This window comes from Heteronotia binoei, chromosome 15, assembly GCF_032191835.1.
Source record: "Heteronotia binoei isolate CCM8104 ecotype False Entrance Well chromosome 15, APGP_CSIRO_Hbin_v1, whole genome shotgun sequence".
Classification (NCBI taxonomy): Eukaryota; Metazoa; Chordata; class Lepidosauria; order Squamata; family Gekkonidae; genus Heteronotia; species Heteronotia binoei.
Window position 1 is genome coordinate 2,580,348 of NC_083237.1, and position 18,781 is coordinate 2,599,128.

Here is an 18,781-nt window from a genome sequence, read left to right on the forward strand (position 1 = left end):
AGGCCAGCAAGGGCAGGCTGGGGCTGCGCTAACCGTCTCTGGTTGCCCATCCCTGGGGCAACCTGGTGTCTCTCTCTCTCTCTCTCTCTTTGGTTTACTGACATCTCCACCGATGTTCCCTCTAAGCCCTGGAGTCTCGTGAGCCAAAATTCTACTCCTGGCATTAAAGCGGCGAGCGACTGCATAAATTATAGTGTGCTCTGGGGCCATTTTTCCTGAGATTAGTCAAAAACGTGTGAGCTGGAGGTGAAAAATCTGTGCGCTCGCTCACGCTAACTCAGCTTAGAGGGAAGACTGGTCTCCGCCTTTCTCACGGCTCCATCACAGGGAGGCAGAGAATGTGTAAAGACTCTAGTGTCTTTTGCTCCTGTCCTTCCTTCAATGAGCTGGTGGGGGCATCTCCTCTTTACCCCTCTGCCAGTCAGGGAAGGCTGCAAGGGAGCCAACAGGGCCAGAGTCCACCGGAGAAGGAAGACGCTTTCTCTGCTGGGAGAGCCTGGCTCCGCTGAACTGTGTCCTGATTCACACACGAAACTGCCTTCTGTTGGATCAGACTCCCGCCCCCGCTGGTCCATCAGGGTCAGTCTTGCCTACTCAGCCGCTCTCTCTCCAGGGTCTCAGGCCAAGAAACCCATCACCCCCTGCTGGTTGTTTTAATTGGAGTTGCTGCCAGGTTGAAAGCCAGTTTGGCGTAGTGGTTAAGTGAGTGGACTCTTGTCTGAGAGAACCGGGTTTGATTCCCCACTCCTCCGCTTGCACCTGCTAGCATGGCCTTGGGGCAGCCATAGCCCTGGCAGAGGTTGTCCTTGAAAGGGCAGCTGTTGTGAGAGCCCTCTCCAGCCCCACCCACCTCACAGGGTGTCTGTTGTGGGGGAGGAAGGGAAAGGAGATTGTGAGCCGCTCTGAGACTCTTTGGAGTGGAGGGCGGGATATAAATCCAATATCTTCTTCTTCTTAATTGGAGCTGCTGCCAGGGATTGAACCTGGGGCCTTCTGCATGCCAAGCAGACACTCTGTCTCTGAACAACAGCCCCTCCCCGGTCTCCTCCGGCTGGCAGGGAATCTCCTGGGTTTTCAGGCAGAGACAGGTGTCTTCACCAGCTCCTGCTACCTGAGATCCATTACCTGGGGACACTGGGAACTGAACCGCAGGCCTTCTGCATGCCAAGCAGGTGCTCTGCCACTGAGCCAGAGCTCCTCGTTCCTCTGGAGTGAAGGAGAACTTGGAGGCCTCCCCGGGCCCTCCTGTTCTGTGTCAGGGAGTCCCAGGTGTTGCCTTAGTCTCATTTCTCAATAAGTTCAGGACTGGAATGAAAGCGCTTTGTGAGTTTACAGCCTGGAGGGAACCACCGAAGCAGGCTTGGTGGTCAGAGGGGGGTTTTCTAGGGCTCTTCGCCCCCCCCCCGACATCCCCTCTTCCGTCACAGCGCTGAGCAAAGCCGTCTCTCTCCCTCCCCACCACAGGTCGTCGAGAACTACGGTCCCAACTTGGACACCTGCCCCGAAGGGACAGTGCTGGGCCTTCTGGTGGACTCCAACAGCTGCCTCCACCTCTACGTCAACGGGATGGACCGGGGGGTGGCCGCGCAAGACATCCCCAGCCCCTGCTATGCCTTCGTCGACCTCTATGGGCAGTGCGAGCAGGTGAGCCTCATCTGCCCAGCAACAAGGACACCCCCTGCAGTGCAGCCCATGGGCTAGAGCGGGGGGGGGGCAAACCTGCTTAATGGAAGAGCCACGGAGAATAAATGTCAGATGTTTGAGAGCCACCAGACAAGGAAGGAGGGAGGGAAAGGAAGGGAAGGAAGGAAGGAGGGAGGGAGGGAAAGGAAAGGAAAGGAGGGGAAGGAAGGGAATGAAGGGAGAGGAAGGAAGGAAGGAAGGAAGGAAGGAAGGAAGGAAGGAAGGGAAAGGAAGGAAGGAAAGGAAAGGAAAGGAAAGGAGGGAAGAAAGGAAAGGAAATGAAGGAAGGAAGGAGGGAAAGGAAGGAAGGAAAGAAAGAAACGAAGGAAAGGAAGGAAGGAAGGGAACGGAAGGAAAGAAAGGAGGAAAAGGAAGGAAGGGAAAGGAAGGAAGGAAGGGAAGGAGGGAAAGGAACGAAGGAAAGGAAGAGAAGGAAGGAAGAAAGGGAAGGAAGGAGGGAGGGAGAGAAAGGAAGGGAAGGAAAGAAAGGAGGAAAAGGAATGAAGGAAAGGAAGAGAAGGAAAGGAAGGAAGAAATGGAGGGAAGGGAAGGAAAGAAGGTGGGAAAGAAAGGAAGGAGGGAAAGAAAGGGAGGGAAGGAAGGAGGGAAAGGAAGGGAAGCAAGGAAGGGTTGAAAGGAAGGGAGGGAAGGAAGGAGGGAAAGGAAGGGAGGGAAGGAAGGAAGGAAGGAGGGAAAGGATGGGAAGGAGGGAAGGAAAGGAAAGGAAAGGGAGGGAAGGTAGGAACGAAGGAAAGGAAGGAAAATAGATGGGAGGGGAGAGGGAGGAAGGAAGAGGTGGAAAGAAAGGAACTCATTTCAAATGTATTCGCCAAGCTGCCGGCTGACTTGACTTGGAGAAGTGATTTAAAGAGACCAATGCCTGGCCGATGGGGCAGTGGGGGCTTTGAGAGCCACACAATATGTATAAAAGCCACATGTGGCTCCTAAGCCGCTATTTGGCCAGCCCTGGTCTAGAGTCAGGCCCGGGGGTGGGGGTGGGCTGGGGGGCGTGGAAGCATCCTTGGCAGATGTCTGCTGAGGCTTTTCTCAAGGGATTGGGAATCGCATCTTTATTTCTCCTTCCACCCCCAAACCGCGATGTGGGGCAATTGAAAATTTATCTCCTTTTCTAAGTGATGTGTTGACCCCCCCCCCCCCTTTGCAACATCCGTGGATGCAGCCAGGGGTAGTTTCTGAGGATTTCCTTGTTGCTGTGTCTTCCCCACTCGCTGCTACTGATCTTATGTGTGGAGATGGAAACACAGGGTGGGAATCGTAGGGTTAGTTTTCTCCAAGGCTGCGGGACTGGGGGGTTAACAAAGAAAGAAAGGGTGTTGACTGCTGTGCCCATCCAAGGTTACCATCGTCACGAACGACACTCCCGCGGTGGGATCAGAAGGCACTGACCCCCATGGCCAGGGGGACATGGAGAAAGCAGACGTGGTGGACGGTGAGTGGACACTTGTGATGCCTTCATGTAGCCATTCCCAATCCTCTCATGTTAGAAGGAGAAGATGATGCTGGATTTATACCCGCCCCTTCAATCAGAGTCTTACAACCGCCTTTATCTTCCTCCCCCACAACAGACACCCTGTGAGGTGGGTGGGGATGAGAGAACTCTGACAGAAGCTGCCCTTTCAAGGACAGCTCTGCGAGAACTGTGGCTAACCCAGGGCCATTCCAGCAGCTGCAAGTGTAGGAGAGGGGAATCAAACCCGGTTCTCCCAGATAAGAGTCTGCACACTTAACCTCTACACCAAACTGGCTCTCACAATCTCCTTTCCTTTACTCCCCCACAACAGACACCCTGCGAGGTGGGTGGGGATGAGAGAGCTCTAACGGAAGCTGCCCTTTCAAAGACAGCTCTGCGAGGACTGTGACTAACCCAGGGCCATTCCAGCAGCTGCAAGTGTAGGAGTGGGGAATCAAACCCAGTTCTCCCAGATAAGAGTCTCCTTTCCCTTCCTCCCCCACAACAGACACCCTGCGAGGTGGGTGGGGCTGAGAGCTCTGACAGAAGCTGCCCTTTCAAGGACAGCTCTGCAGGAGTTATGGCTGACCCAAGGCCATTCCAGCAGGTGCAAGTGGAGGGAGGGGGGCGAAATCGAACCCTGTTCGCCCAGATAAGAGTCCGCGCACTTCACCAGTACTTCAAACAGCTGGCTCTTTGCATGGACTCTGCTTTAGCCCTGCGTGGACTCTGATCGTCGGCTTGGCTAATGCCACACTTCTGGGGGGGAAAAAGAAATATGTCAAGCAACGGCTGGTGGCTCAACTTGCCAAAAGGCTGTCCTGCCAGACTGCAGCCTCCTCCCAGATCTCTGGCATTGCAGAACTATGGGAACCTGAGCCACTGGATAGTTATTTATATGTCTGTTTCCGTTGACTTCGCCGTTGTCCTTATTTCTCCAGCCCCAAGCCTTTCCCCTCCTGCTGGTGTCCTGAACCTTTTTTTACACCTGCAGACCCCTTTAGAAACCTGACACAACCTAAATGGCCACCGCGCCTTGCCTTCTGCCATGCGGCGAAGGTCCTCGTGCTGAGGTGGCTGCTGTAGCCAAAGCAACGTCTGCAGAAATCTGGCCAATCAGAAGCCTTCCTGAGCAAAAGCCCCACTTGGCCCCACCCACTTCCTAAAGACGCTCAACAGGCTCCAGAAGAGATGGCTGGTGGATGCGGTGGTGCCCAGGGGCACTGTGTTGGGGACCCCCACCCTAGCAAATGTAACAAATGGTCCTTGGGGGGGTGTCTTATTTTTTATCACCAATTCCAAATCCAGGGCTCCTCTCGGTGTGGGCCAGCTTGGGTATGCCATCCCTTTTATCTCTCCTTCAGCATCTCCTGACTTCCCTTGCCTGAAGGACGTTCGATTTGCCTCGACCAGGGCCTTTTTGGCCTTGGCCCCAGCCTGGTGGAATCAGCTCCCTGTGGAGATCCAGGCCCTACCTGCTATAATGCCATTTTGTAAGGCCTGCAAGATGGAGCTATTCCACCGGGCTTTCGGTTGAGGCAGCGGACGTCCTTGTTTCCATCTGCTTGGCCTCCTTTGCCTGCCATGATGCTATATTATTTTAATCTTATTTTAATCTATGTTCCACCTCTGGGCCTACTGTTGTATTGATATATATTATGTGCCCAACTGGAAACTGCCGCCAGTGACATATCTGTTGTTTGTCTTATTGTATCTTATGGTTTGAGCTTGTAGTTTTTCATTGTTTTAACTTTTGTTGTTTATCTGCCCTGAGCCCACTTGTGGGAAAGGGCGGAATACAAATTAATAAAAATAATAGCAGTAGTCTGTGCAAAAAGGATCTAGGGGTCTTAGTGGATCATACGCGGAACATGAGTCAACAGTGTGATGCGGCATCTAAAAAGGCAAATGCAATTTTGGGCTGCATCAACAGAAGTCTAGCGTCCAGATCACGTGATGTGATGGTATCGCTTTACTCTGCTCTGGTAAGACCTCATCTGGAGTATTGCATTCAGTTTTAGGCACCACATTTTAAGGAGGATCTAGACAAGCTGGAACGGGTCCAGAGGAGGGCGACGAAGATGGTGAGGGGTCTGGAGACCGAGTCCTATGAGGAAAGGTTGAAGGAGCTGGGGATGTTTAGCCTGGAGAGGAGGCGGCTGAGGTGATAGGATCACCATCTTCAAGTACTTGAAGGGCTGTCCTAGAGAGGATGGTGTGGAATTGTTTTCTGTGGCCCCGGAAGGTAGGACCAGAACCAATGGGTTGAAATGAAATCAAAAGAGTTTCCGGCTCAACATTAGGAAGAACTTCGTGACCGTTAGAGCGGTTCCTCAGTGGAACAGGCTTCCTCCTTGGGAGGTGGTGGGCTCTCCTTCCTTGGAGGTTTTTCAACAGAGGCTAGATGGCCATCTGACAGCAATGAAGATCCTGTGGATTTAGGGGGTGGCGTTTGTGAGTTTCCTGCATTGCGCAGAGGGTTGGACTAGATGACCCTGGAGGTCCCTTCCATCTCTGATTCGGTGATTAACTTCCTGACCGCGAGAGCGGTTCCTCAGTGGAACAAGCTTCCTCTGGAGGTGGTGGGCTCTCCTTCCTTAGAGTTTTTAAAAGAGAGGCTAGATGGCCATCTGACAACAGCGAAGATTCAAAAGAGTTTCTGGCTCAACCTTAGGAAGAACTTCCTGACCGTTCGAGCGGTTCCTCAGTGGAACAGGCTTCCTCCTTGGGAGGTGATGGGCTCTCCTTCCTTGGAGGTTTTTCAACAGAGGCTAGATGGCACTCTGACAGCAATGAAGATCCTGTGAATTTAGAGGGAGGTGTTTGGGAGTTTAGAGTGGTTCCTCAGTGGAACAGGCTTCCTCCTCGGGAGGTGGTGGGCTCTCCTTCCTTGGAGGTTTTTCAACAGAGGCTAGAAGGCCCTCTGACAGCAATGAAGATCCTGTGGATTTAGGGGGAGGTGTTTGTGAGTTTCCTACATTGTGCAGGGGGTTGGACTAGATGACCCTGGAGGTCCCTTCCAACTCTATGATTCTTCGGGAGCTGGTGGGCTCTCCTTCCCTGGAGGTTCTTAAACAGAGCCTAGATGGCCACCTGACAGCAATGAGGATCCTGTGAATTTAGGGGGAGGCGTTTGTGAGTTTCCTGCATTGTGCCGGGGATTGGACTAGATGACCCTGGAGGTCCCTTCCAACTCTATGATTCTTCGGGAGCTGGTGGGCTCTCCTTCCCTGGAGGTTCTTAAACAGAGCCTAGATGGCCACCTGACAGCAATGAGGATCCTGTGAATTTAGGGGGAGGCGTTTGTGAGTTTCCTGCATTGTGCCGGGGATTGGACTAGATGACCCTGGAGGTCCCTTCCAACTCTATGATTCTTCGGGAGCTGGTGGGCTCTCCTTCCCTGGAGGTTCTTAAACAGAGCCTAGATGGCCACCTGACAGCAATGAGGATCCTGTGAATTTAGGGGGAGGCGTTTGTGAGTTTCCTACATTGTGCAGGGGGTTGGACTAGATGACCCTGGAGGTCCCTTCCAACTCCATGATTCTATGATTCTAATAAACAATTAAATCAATCTTGCCGTGGATGTCCCCATTCCCAATCCCTCCCCTGCTGTGCTGCAGGTATCAAGGAGAGCGTGTGCTGGACACCCCCCGTAGACCTGAATACCATGAAGACCTGTGAGTACCACGCCCTGTGTGCTCGCTTCAAGGACCTCCTCCTCCTGCCAGGTGAGCAGCCTGTTCCAGGGGGCCAGCAAACCCCACTGCAGCTTCTCTGTGCTTGTCTGTCAGCTGAATTGGGCGGGGGGGTGGGAGGAACTTTCAGGTAGCAACAGTGGACTTTGAGGGGTTGTTAAAGGGGGGGGATGAGTATCAGCTCAATTCAGTTGGGAACCCAGGTTGGTCTGAAGCAGTAGAGCCAAGTTTGAGTCCCGTGGCCATTTTAAGATTGGCAACGTTTAATTCTGGGCATAAGCTTTCATGCACGTGTGCGTTGCCCAGAATTAAGCTTATGCCCAGAATTAAACTTTGTTGGTCTTCAAGATGCCACTTGACTTAAATGTTGCTCTGTCAACTAGTTTGCTCTGAGGCCATCCTTCCCGAGCTAAGACAAAATGTGTGAGCCGGAGGTTTAAAAACTCAGCTTGCATTTCAGTGAACAACCGGGAGATGGTTGCCAAGTTAACACAGAACCGATGGTTCCCTTACTATCGCTGCGCCAATATGATCAACGCCATCCCCTCTGAGACGGCTGGATGGTGCTGGTGATGACGTTGCACCTATTATTATAACGGGAGTTTTAAATTTTATATACTGTATGTTAATGTATAGAAATGTTTATTGACTGCTTTTACGGTGGTATGTTTTATAATAATAATAATTTTAATTTATATCCCGCCCTCCCCGCTCAGGGCGGCTTACAACATAAAGTACAGCATTACAGTAGTACAATTATAAAATACCCCAATTACATAACAGTTATTCCTCAATTAAATATATAATTACATTAAAACCGTCGATTAAAACGACAGTTTAAAACCGCAGATTAATTTGCTGTTACGATCTTCATATAACATAGCTTTGCATGACGATGGTGCGATAATTCCACATTAAAAAGCCAGCTGGAAGAGGATGGTCTTGCAGGCCCGGCAGAACTGGTTAAGGTCCCGCAAGGCCCGTATCTCTTCTGGTAACTGGTTCCACCAGTGGGGAGCTGTAGCTGAGAAGGCCCTCTCCCTTGTCATTTTATGGCCATAATGGTCTGTTAGCCGCCCTGAGCCTGCTTGCAGGGAGGGTGGGACATAAATTTAATAAAAATAAAAATAAAATAAATTAGGGGGAACATTGGTACCCCCAGTAACTAGTATTGATCTCCCTCCCTGGTTCTGGTACTGCTTACGTGTTTTTACTGAATTATTTATAAGTTTAAGCGTTGTTTTTAATTATCCGCTGTTTCCATGTGTGGAAAGGCAGCATGAAATGGTTTTTAACAAATGGAAGAAGAAGATGATATTGGATTTATATCCTGCCCTCCACTCCGAAGAGTCTCAGAGCGGCTCACAATCTCCTTTCCCTTCCTCCCCCACGACAGACACCCTGTGAGGCGGGTGGGGCTGGAGAGGGCTCTCACAGCAGCTGCCCTTTCAAGGACAACCTCTGCCAGAGCTATGGCTGACCCAAGGCCATTCCAGCAGCTGCAAGCAGAGGAGCGGGGAATCAAACCCCGTTCTCCCAGATAAGAGTCTGCACACTTAACCACTCCACCAAACTGGCTCTTATAACACCTGCCCTTTCAAGGACAATTCTTGAGAGAGCTATGGCTGACCCAAGGCCATTCCAGCAGCTGCAAGTGGAGGAGTGGGGAATCAAACCTGGTTCTTCCAGATAAGAGTCCACGCACTTAACCACTACACCCAACTGGCTCTCTATTAGAGCTATGGCTGACCCAAGGCCATCCCAGCAGCTGCAAGTGGAGGAGGGGGGAATCAAACCCGGTTCTCCCAGATAAGAGTCCGCACACTTCACCACTACACCAAACTGTCAAAGTACGTGACAGTCTCAAGAGGAGGCTGAATTGGCAGGGCCTTCTCTTTTGCGGCACCTTTACTTGGGGACCGCCGCCCCCTCAAGGATCCGTGCCAAACTGATTCTCTCCTTGCTTTCTGGAAACCAGGGTCTTGGGTCAGGGGAAAGGGTCTTCCGGGGGCTGCTTCCATCCCTAACTGAACCGGGGATCTTGACGCTCAACCCATTGACCATTAAAAGGAGAAATCTGAATGTTTGTGCTTGATGCCTGTGACAGAACCAGCCCGATTCTGTCTTCAGACCCGGTCCCGTCAACTCCCCTTTTGAGTTGCCAACTCCTGAAGGGAGCTTGTCTTCTTCCCGCCACTAGGGCACGCTGCCACCACCTGCTCAATTTAGGGGTTCCTGACCGAGAGGAACAGGACTCCCATTCTCCCTTCCTGCCAGTTCTGTGGCCTAAGGTCCTCTGCCAACTCAGCACCTGGTTAACACAGAGACCACAGTCCTTCTTTGGGAGATCCCTGGAGGATTGGCACCCTTGCCAACTGCATGCTTTCCCCCCTCCCTGGACTCCCCTCTTGCAACAGCGTGCTCTAAGGCAGTTGGGGAAACTAGGTGGTGCAGAGGGACTGTCTTTTAAAAAGACAAAACGTTTATTTAAAACTTACAACTATATACAGGCATTATAAAATAGAATAATAGAATAGTTGGAAGGGACCTCCAGGGTCATCTAGTCCAACCCTCTGCACAAGGCAGGAAACTCACGAACTCCTCCCCCTAAATTCACAGGATCTTCATTGCTGTCAGATGGCCATCTAGCCTCTGTTCAAAAACCTCCAAGGAAGGAGAGCCCACCACCTCCCAAGGAGGAAGCCTATTCCACTGAGGAACTGCTCTATCAGAATTATAGAGTTGGAAGGGACCTCATCTAGTCCAACCCCCTGCACAATGCAGGAAACTCACAAGTACCTCCCCCTAAATTCACAGGATCTTCATTGCTGTCAGATGGCCATCCAGCCTCTGTTTCAAAACCTCCAAGGAAGGAGAGCCCACCACCTCCCGGTGAACAGAAGAACTAAATCAAACTAGGGAAAAACGCTCCTTCTTTCCCTACTATACAACTGGCCCTGATCCTACCATCCAGAACCGACTCACCCATCACCAAGACTCAAATCAAAACTCAACTAACTGTCAGCTTCCCCTGACAACTTTTAACTCCCCGTTTCCCTCCAAAAACCTCTAACATAAAACCCAGTTCCCACCCTGGACCTGGTTTTTCCCTCCTCAGCCTTCTGGGAGACCAGCCTGAAAGACTTCCTGCCTCTCAAACTGATGAGAGCCAATTTAGTGTAGTGGTGAAGTGTGCGGACTCTTATCTGAGAGAACCAGGCTTGATTCCCCACTACTCCGCTTGCACCTGCTGGAATGGCCTTGGGTCAGCCATAGCTCTGGCAGAGGATGTCCTTGAAAGGGCAGCTGCTGTGAGAGCCCTCTCAGCTCCACCCACCTCACAGGATGTCTGTTGTGGGGGAGGAAGGGAAGGTGATTGTAAGAGCCTGTTTAGTGTAGTGGTTAAGTGTGTGGACTCTTATCTGGGAGAGCTGGGTTTGATTCTCCACTCCTGCACTTGCAGCTGCTGGAATGGCCTTGGGTCAGCCATAGCTCTGGTAGAGGTTGTCCTTGAAAGGGCAGCTGCTGTGAGAGTCCTCTCAGCTCCACCCACCTCACAGGGTGTCTGTTGTGGGGGAGGAAGGGAAAGGAGATTGTGAGCCACTCTGAGATTCGGAGTGGAGGGCGGGCTATAAATCCAATATCTTCTTCTTCTCTCTAGGAGGCCTCCTCGGAAGTGCTGCTTCCAGACCGGAGGGGAGGGGGAAGGAGGTAGAGACTGGGCCAAAGTCTTGCCTAGAGTTTTATAAACTCCTCTAGCCCAGGGGTGGCCAATGGTAGCTCTCCAGAGGTTTTTTGTGCCTACAACTCCCGTCAGCCCCAGCCATCGGCCATCCTGCCTGGGGCTGATGGGAGTTTTAGGTAAAAAAACATCTGGAGAGCTACCGTTGGCCACCCCTGCTCTAGCCAGCTCCCAGACTACCACAGGGCTAATATGGTGTTTCTCCACAATGCTTGACCGACAGCCCTGTCTGAGGCCTTCTGACCTCACCCCGGCGGGGGTGCCCATTGTCTTTCTGCCTCTCCCCAGATGATTATTTTGTGGAAGATCCCAAGTACAGCCTCTGCTACTGCGAGTCCTGCCACAAGCTTCGGGGCGATGAAGCTTATTACAAGCGTGGGGAGCCGCCTCGAGATTACGCCCTGCCTTTCGGGTGGTGCCGTTTCAGCCTCAGGTATGCCTACGTGTGGGTGTGTGTGTGGGTGGGTGTGTGTTGGGGGGACGTTGGAAAGCAGAAATCATCATCATAATAATATTTTACTTCTATCCCGCCCTCCCCACCGCAGCAGGCTCAGGGCGGCTCGCAGCGTAATAATAAATACAAAAATTACAATATAAAACATATCAATACAAGCTATTTGAAACCATTATATTTAACCCCTCAGAAGTTAAAAACTAACATTTACAGGTGCTGTATTCTAGATGTTCTCTGCTTATTGATGGCCGTATGTAATAGACTAAAATCCACATTCAGAGAAGGCCTGTTGGAAAAGGGCAGTCTTGCAGGCCCTATGGAATTGATCAAGACTCCGCAGGGCCCGCACTTCATCCGGTAGTTGGTTCCACCAGTGTGGAGCTGCGATCGAAAAGGCCCTTTCTCTTGTGCTCTTCAGTTTGGCCTCCTTCGGCCTGGGGATTGTCAAAAGGTTTTGTGCACCTGATCTCAGCACTCTCTAGGGCACATATGGGAAGAGACAGTCCCTAAGGTAGGCAGGTCCTCGGCCATATAGGTCTTTAAAGGTAATGACCAGCACTTTGTAACGAATCCGGTATACAATTGGCAAAAAGAAGAAAAAGATGATATTGGATTTATATCCTGCCGTCCATTCCGAAGAGTCTCAGAGCGGCTCACAATCTCCTTTACATTCCTCCCCCACAACAGACGCCCTGTGAGGTGGGTGGGGCTGGAGAGGGCTCTCCCAGCAGCTGCCCTTTCAAGGACAACCTCTGCCAGAGCTATAGCTGACTCAAGGCCATGCCAGCAGGTGCAAGTGGAGGAGTGCGGAATCAAACCCGGTTCTCCCAGATAAGAGTCTGCGCACTTAACCTCTACACCGAACTGGCTCTCACAATCTCCTTTATCTTCCTCCCCCACAACAGACACCCTGTGAGGTGGGTGGGGCTGAGAGCGCTCTCACAGCAGCTGCCCTTTCAAGGACAACCTCTGCCACAGCTATGGCTGACCTGAGGCCATTCCAGCAGCTGCAAGTGGAGGAGTGGGGATTCAAACCCGGTTCTCCGAGATAAGAGTCCGCACACTTAACCACTACACCGAACTGGCTCTCACAATCTCCTTTCCCTTCCTCCCCCACAACAGACACCCTGTGAGGTGGGTAGAGCTGAGAGGGCTCTCACAGCAGCTGCCCTTTCAAGGACAGAGTCTCAGAGCAGCCTACAATCTCCTTTCCCTTCCTCCTCCCACAACAGAGACACTGTAAGGTGGGTGGGGCTGAGAGGGCTCTCACAGGAGTTGCCCTTTCAAGGACAACCTCTGCCAGAGCTATGGCTGACCCAAGGCCATTCCAGCAGCTGCAAGTGGAGGAGTGGGGAATCGAACCCGGTTTTTCCAGATAAGAGTCCGCACACTTAACCACTACACCAAACTGGCTCTCCAGTTGTCATGGAGCGTTGGGCGCTCTCACGGCCAGAGGCTGAAAAGAACCCAAATGCTTTTGGTCCCAGATGGAAGGATTTCTGTCTGAAGGGCTCGAATACATTGGGTGACTTGGCCATGCCGGACTTCATACACCCCCTCTGAGTCTCCCTTCTTTCCTCTGGCCACTGCAGAATCAACCCCCGGCTGGAGGTCGCCAGTACCTCTAAGAAGTGGCACATGGCCTACCACGGAACGAGTGTCGGGGCAGTGCGCCGCACGTTGGATCAAGGGGAGCTGGTGCCAGGTAAGGAGGGGGGGGATCCTCTGACCTCTTGCCGTACTTCTTCTCCTTAGAATTATAGAATTGGGGGGACCACCAAGGTCATCTAGTCCAACCCCTTGCACAATGCAGGAACGTCACAAATACCTCCCCCTAAGTTCACAGGATCAGCATTGCACCTTAGAGATGACAGAAGACACACGGTTTGAATTCTGAGGCCAGAATGGGTGGGGGTGGTCGTGGCGGGGTGTGGAAAGTGCCCATTAAGTCTCAGCTGATGCTGGCCAGCCCGTCATAGGGTTTTCAAGGCAGCAAGAGACAAACGAAGGAGGTTTGCTTTTGCTTGCCTCTGCGTAGCAACCTGGACTTCCTTGGTGGTCTACCAACAACGGCTGCGTCTCTGTCTTCCAGAAGCAGGTGACATTGGCATGCCAGCTAAATGAGTAAAAAGCACCCAGGTGGTACGTTGGCAGGCTGAACATATGAAACTGCGTTCTGCTGAATCAAACCCCTGCTCCATCAAAGTCAGTCTTGTCTACTCAGACTGGCAGTGGTTCTCCAGGATCTCAAGCTGAGGTTTTTCACGCCTGCTTGCCTGGACCCTTTTTAGTTGGAGATGCCGGGGATTGAGCCTGGGACCTTCTGCTTACCAAGCAGATGCTCTGCCACTGAGCCACCATCCCTCCCTTAAAGTTGCCTTCATTCTTTGTGAACATATGAACATATGAAGCTGCCTTATACTGAATCAGACCTTCCTTGGTCCATCAAAGTCAGTCTTGTCTACTCAGACTGATATTGGCTCTCCAGGGTCTCAAGCGGAGGTTTTTCATGCCTGCTTGCCTGGACCCTTTTTAGTTGGAGATGCCGGGGATTGAACCTGGGACCTTCCGCTTACCAGGCAGATGCTCTACCGTTGATCCACCTTCCCTCCCCTTGTCGGTCCTGTCTACTCGGACTGACAGTGGCTTTCCAGGGTCTCAAGCTGAGATTTTTCATGCCTGCTTACCTTGACCCTTTTTTAGTGGATTGAACCTGGGACCTTCTGCTTATCAAGCAGATGCTCTACTGTCCCTCCCCAGGTTCAGGAGTATCCCCAGGCTGTGAGTCTACCCCCTAAGTAGGATCCCATCCAGCACCAGTTCTTTCTTCAGCTGCCCAGCCCTAATTTTTTTACCTGATCTGTTGGGATTCAGCTCAAGTTTGTTCATCCAGAAAACCCTGGATGATTACAGAGAGGCTGTGGCTCAGGGGCAGAGCATCTGCTTAGTCTACAGGCGGCCCCAAGTTCAATCCTGGCAGCATCTTCAGTTCAACGGACCAGGCAGGAGGTGACGGGAAAGACCTATGCCTGAGACCCTGGAGACTAAAGGAGAAGGGCCGTGGCTCAGTGGCAGAGCGTCTGCCTGGCATGCAGAAGGTCCCAGGTTCAGTCCCCAGCGTCTCCCCTTAGAAGGACCAGGCAGGAGGTGATGGGAAAGACCTCTGCCTGAGACCCTGGAGACTAAAGGAGAAGGGCCGTGGCTCAGTGGCAGAGCCTCTGCCTGGTATGCAGAAGGTCCCAGGTTCAATCCCCTGCGTCTCCAGTTAAAGGACCAGGTAGGAGGTGATGGGAAAGACCTCCACTTGAGACCCTGGAGAGCCGCTGCCTGCCTGAGACCATGCGGACTTGGAGAGGCTTCTGCAGCAGAAGGCGGTGCTGTTTGTCCAGCCCAGCAGCAGCGACCACCTATGATGTGAGCCTTTTCTCACCTGTGTTGTGTGGCTTGACTGAGCTGAACCTCGGAACCTCTGCAGGAATTGCCCCTCAGGCAGAGAGAGAGTGGAAGACAGACAGACCCAGCACCCCTCCCCGGCACTGTCCAAGCTGTTGGCATCACATTCCAGCCTTTTCGGTCCAGGCCCCTACCTGGCAGAATGAGCTGCTTTTGGAGATCTGGACCCTGCTGGACTTATCCAAACTTTGCGGGGCCTGTAAGACGGAGCTCTTCTGCCGGGCTTTTAATGGATCCAGTGGGTGTCCGCTGAAGTCATCACTAACCCCAGCACCTTACTCAGGTTATGCTGAATACTACCAGCCCAGGAATGGCCAACGGTAGCTCTCCAGATATGTTTTTTTTTTGCCTACAACTCCAATCAGCCCCAGCCATTGGCCTTGCTGGCTGGGGCTGATGGGAGTTGTAGGCAAAAAACATCTGGAAAGCTACCGATGGCCACCCCTGGTCTATGGGGCAAGCGCTGTCCTTAGGGCCAGCCTCATTTCCATAACTCCCTATGGACAAGGGTGCTTTCCATTCTTCCCTATGGGCAAGTATGCATTCTGTATTGGGAAGCATGTATAGTCTATAGCAGGGGTGGCCAAGGGTGGCTCTCCAGATTTTTTTTTTTTTGCCTACAACTCCCATCAGCCCCAGCCATTGGCCATGCTGGCTGGGGCTGATGGGAGTTGTAGGCAAAAAAGCATCTGGAGAGCTACCCTTGGCCACCCCTGTAGCAGCCTATATGTGGCTTTATGACCTGTTGCCAGTGACGTGGCTCTAATTAGATCCTTTTGTCATCATATTGTTTAGCTGGGATGTGGTTCATGTAATCCTGCTGTAAAGCTTTTAACGTCAGCTGCCCTGAGGCCGCTTGCGGGATGGGGCGGGGTATAAATAAAATAAATTAAATCAAATCAGATCGACCCCTGCAGCCTTTCCCTGTGGCACGGGGGAAGCGTGGCAGGCTGGACTCCCCATCGCCTCCTAGCATGGCTGCATGTCTCTTTCCCGGCTCTGCAGGGAGCACGTCCATCTTGAGCTGCCGTCCGGTCAAGGCAGACCCGCAGGGCAGCGGCGGTGCAGCTGGCAGCGGGGGCAGCAGCGGAGGGTACCGCGAGGCCGAGGAGAACAGCTCTCACAGCCACGAGGATCTCCTGCGCGTCCTGCTGTCGCCCACCCTGCGCTACGCCGGGCTGGAGACGTTTGCCACCAAAGTGCAGTAGGTGTCTGGCTGGGGGTGGGAGGGGGAGGCTTTGTCCAAAACTGGAGAAAGAAGAGCTGGAAAGCGGTGTGGACGTTTCTCTTGAGAGCCAGTTTGGTGTGGCGGTTAAGAGCACAGACTCTAATCTGGGAGAACTGGATTTGATCCCCCAGTCCTCCACTTGCGGCTGGTGGAGTGACCTTGGGTCAGTCACAATTCTGTCAGAGCTCTCTCAGCCCCACTTTTCTTACAGGGTATCTGGTGTGGAGAGGAGAAGGAAAAGGAGATTGTGAGCCGCTCTGAGACTCTTTGGAGTGGTGGGCGGAATATAAATCCAATATCTTCTTCTACCTCACAGGGTGTCTGTTGTGGGGGCGGAAGGGAAAGGAGATTGTGAGCTGCTCTGAGACTCTTCAGAGTGGAGGGCGGGATCTAAATCCAATATCTTCATCTACCTCATAGGGTGTCTGTTGTGGCGGAGGAAGGGAAAGGAGGTTGTGAGCCGCTCTGAGACTCTTTGGAGTGGAGGGCGGGATATAAATCCAATATCTTCATCTACCTCACAGGGTGTCTGTTGTGGGGGAGGAAGGTAAAGGAGATTGTGAGCTGCTCTGAGACTCTTTGGAGTGGAGGGGGGATATAAATCCAATATCTTCATCTACCTCACAGGGTGTCTGTTGTGGGGGAGGAAGGTAAAGGAGATTGTGAGCCGCTCTGAGACTCTTCGGAGTGGAGGACGGGATATAAATCCAATATCTTCATCTACCTCACGGTGTCTGTTGTGGGGGAGGAAGGGAAAGGAGATTGTGAGCCGCTCTGAGACTCTTCGGAGTGGAGGGCAGGATATAAATCCAATATCTTCCTCACAGGGTGTCTGTTGTGGGGGAGGAAGGGAAAGGAGACTGTGAGTCGCTCTGAGACTCTTCGGAGTGGAGGGCGGGATATAAATCCAATATCTTCATCTACCTCACGGTGTCTGTTGTGGGGGAGGAAGGGAACGGAGACTGTGAGTCGCTCTGAGACTCTTTGGAGTGGAGGGCGGGTTATATATCTAATATCTTCTTCTTCTTTCTAGATTCAAAGACCCAAAGTCCCATCGACAGCATGCGGCTCAGGTGGCCTTCCAGGTATGCGTGCGCCCCGGCTCCTACAAAGTGTGCCCCCAGACTCTGGCCGTCCCGGAGCCGTTGGACCCCCGCTTCAGCAGTGCCGAAATCGAGTGGGTCACCAAGGAGAAGGGAGCGACGGTCTTGTACGGGCTGCTGATCCGCGTGGAGTGAGACAGCCGCCCTCCCTCCCCCCCACCACCTCGGTCCACGGGAGTGGGGGTCCATGCGACGTCACAACACGCAGGGACGGGCAGCTCTGGCCAAAGGAGCCCCTGGGGCACCTGCCTTTCGACACACAGCGTGGGGCAGAGCTTGCGAGTCTCCAAGGGTTTTACTGCTGCGACCGACCGGCACAAGAGACTTGGTGGCGGGGCTTTCCAGGAAAGGGGGCCGCCCCTTCCCAGGGCCACCAATGGCTTCCCCCCCCCTTTTTTCTTTTGCACAGAAACAAAGCAAGACAAGCTAAAGGGGTTTTTTGGGGGGCAGGGGGGGGGGCTGTTGACTTGAACCTTGTGTTTAAGAGCATGAAGGTGGGGATTTGGGGGTGGGTCGAAGGGAGGGGATTTAGGTGCCACAAAGAAAACAAAACACAAAACTTGACAGAACTTTGGACTGTGGGAACTCTTTTCTGGAACCCCCGGGGGTTTCTGTAATGATGAATCCCTCCTTTCCACTTGACCTCCTTTTCCACTTGCCTAGTTGCCTGTATCCACTGGGAGGGACATCGGATAAAGGGGTGGAGGGGGGACATTGGTGCTGCACTGAGGGCTGAGACAATTCAGAATTTGGGGCCTTTGGGCGGAACCCATCGGCGGTCCGAAGGAGCGGGAGGGGGGTTCCGGTCACCCCTTCTGGAAGAGAGCACAGGGGCACGCTGGGGTACGTGGGATGTCGAGGTGACCCTGCCTTCCTTCTGTGTATGTCTGTTTTTGTTTAAGAACCCATTTGTGTTTGGGATTCTCGACGGAGATGAAGTTTCTGCCCTCCCCTCCTCTGGCTTTTGGCACCGTTTATGCGCAGCCCCCAAGAAGGACAATCTAGTTTGGCTTGTGCATCATGCAGTCCCTGCTGCCCCGGGGAGGGGGATGAAGGCAGTGCATTCTTGGAAAGGAACTAGGTGTGTGAGTAAACAGAACCAGGACTGGAGCTCTGTTTCTGAGGCCAGGCTCTGATAATCAAACCGTTCCCTCCCCACACACACCCACAACGACACCCACACCCATCCACAACAAGAAGCACACCTCACTCCTCCTCAGACACTGGATTCCCCCCCACTTTGACCGTTTCCTCCTCCCCGGATTCTTTTCTTCTCTCCCCCCCCCCTTCCCTTATTTATTTATGCCTGCATCAGTTGTCCAAAAAAAAAAAAATGTGAACTTTTTTTAAGAGGCAAAAAAGGGTGTGTGAGGTTTAAATCTACCCACCCTTTTCCTCCTCTTTGATTTATGTATATTTTAAATTGTATTTATGCTGCCTTTTTCACTTTATTTGTTGGGAAAAATGACATGCATTAATCTTTTTTTTTTTTTTACATTAAGTCTGAAGCTTTGTTTCTTCGAAGTTGAAAAGGTTGTACAGTGTGTTTTGCCCTAGCGAGGGTTTATAAACCAGAATCCGACTGCTTCTGCGTGTCGGCCTGACTCCTTTCGCACACGCACCCCTCCCCCTGATCAACAAGTGGTTCGCTCCAGAGTCAGGAGGAGTTGCTACCTTGGACTTCCACGCTAGCAAGAGTGCCCTCCTCAACAGCAGGACCCCAGCTCTTTCATGTAGATAGCTCTTCCTACGATCAGGTGGGGGGGGGGGGGCGGGGAAAGACTCTTAACTGAAAATTAGTGGCACAGTGGTTCCTCAGTGGAACAGGCTTCCTCCTCGGGAGGTGGTGGGCTCTCCTTCCTTGGAGGTTTTTCAACAGAGGTTAGATGGCCATCTGACAGCAATGAAGATCCTGTGAATTTAGGGGGAGGGGTCTGTGAGTTTCCTGCAAT

At 52.4% G+C, this 18,781-nt stretch overlaps 1 protein-coding gene across 3 annotated transcripts in view; it reads left to right on the forward strand.

Moving 5' to 3' along the window:
• Positions 1–18,416, forward strand: part of NEURL4 (neuralized E3 ubiquitin protein ligase 4) — a 64,875-nt gene extending 46,459 nt beyond the window's left edge. For all 3 annotated transcript variants that reach the window (XM_060255347.1, XM_060255348.1, XM_060255349.1), the window contains 7 exons: positions 1,465–1,644; positions 3,040–3,133; positions 6,775–6,882; positions 10,880–11,024; positions 12,638–12,750; positions 15,504–15,702; positions 16,760–18,416. In XM_060255347.1, the coding sequence (XP_060111330.1) occupies positions 1,465–1,644; positions 3,040–3,133; positions 6,775–6,882; positions 10,880–11,024; positions 12,638–12,750; positions 15,504–15,702; positions 16,760–16,964 (1,044 nt within the window). In that variant the 3' untranslated portion in view covers positions 16,965–18,416. The remainder of the gene's footprint in view (positions 1–1,464; positions 1,645–3,039; positions 3,134–6,774; positions 6,883–10,879; positions 11,025–12,637; positions 12,751–15,503; positions 15,703–16,759) is intronic.
• The last annotated feature ends 365 nt before the right edge of the window (positions 18,417–18,781 follow it).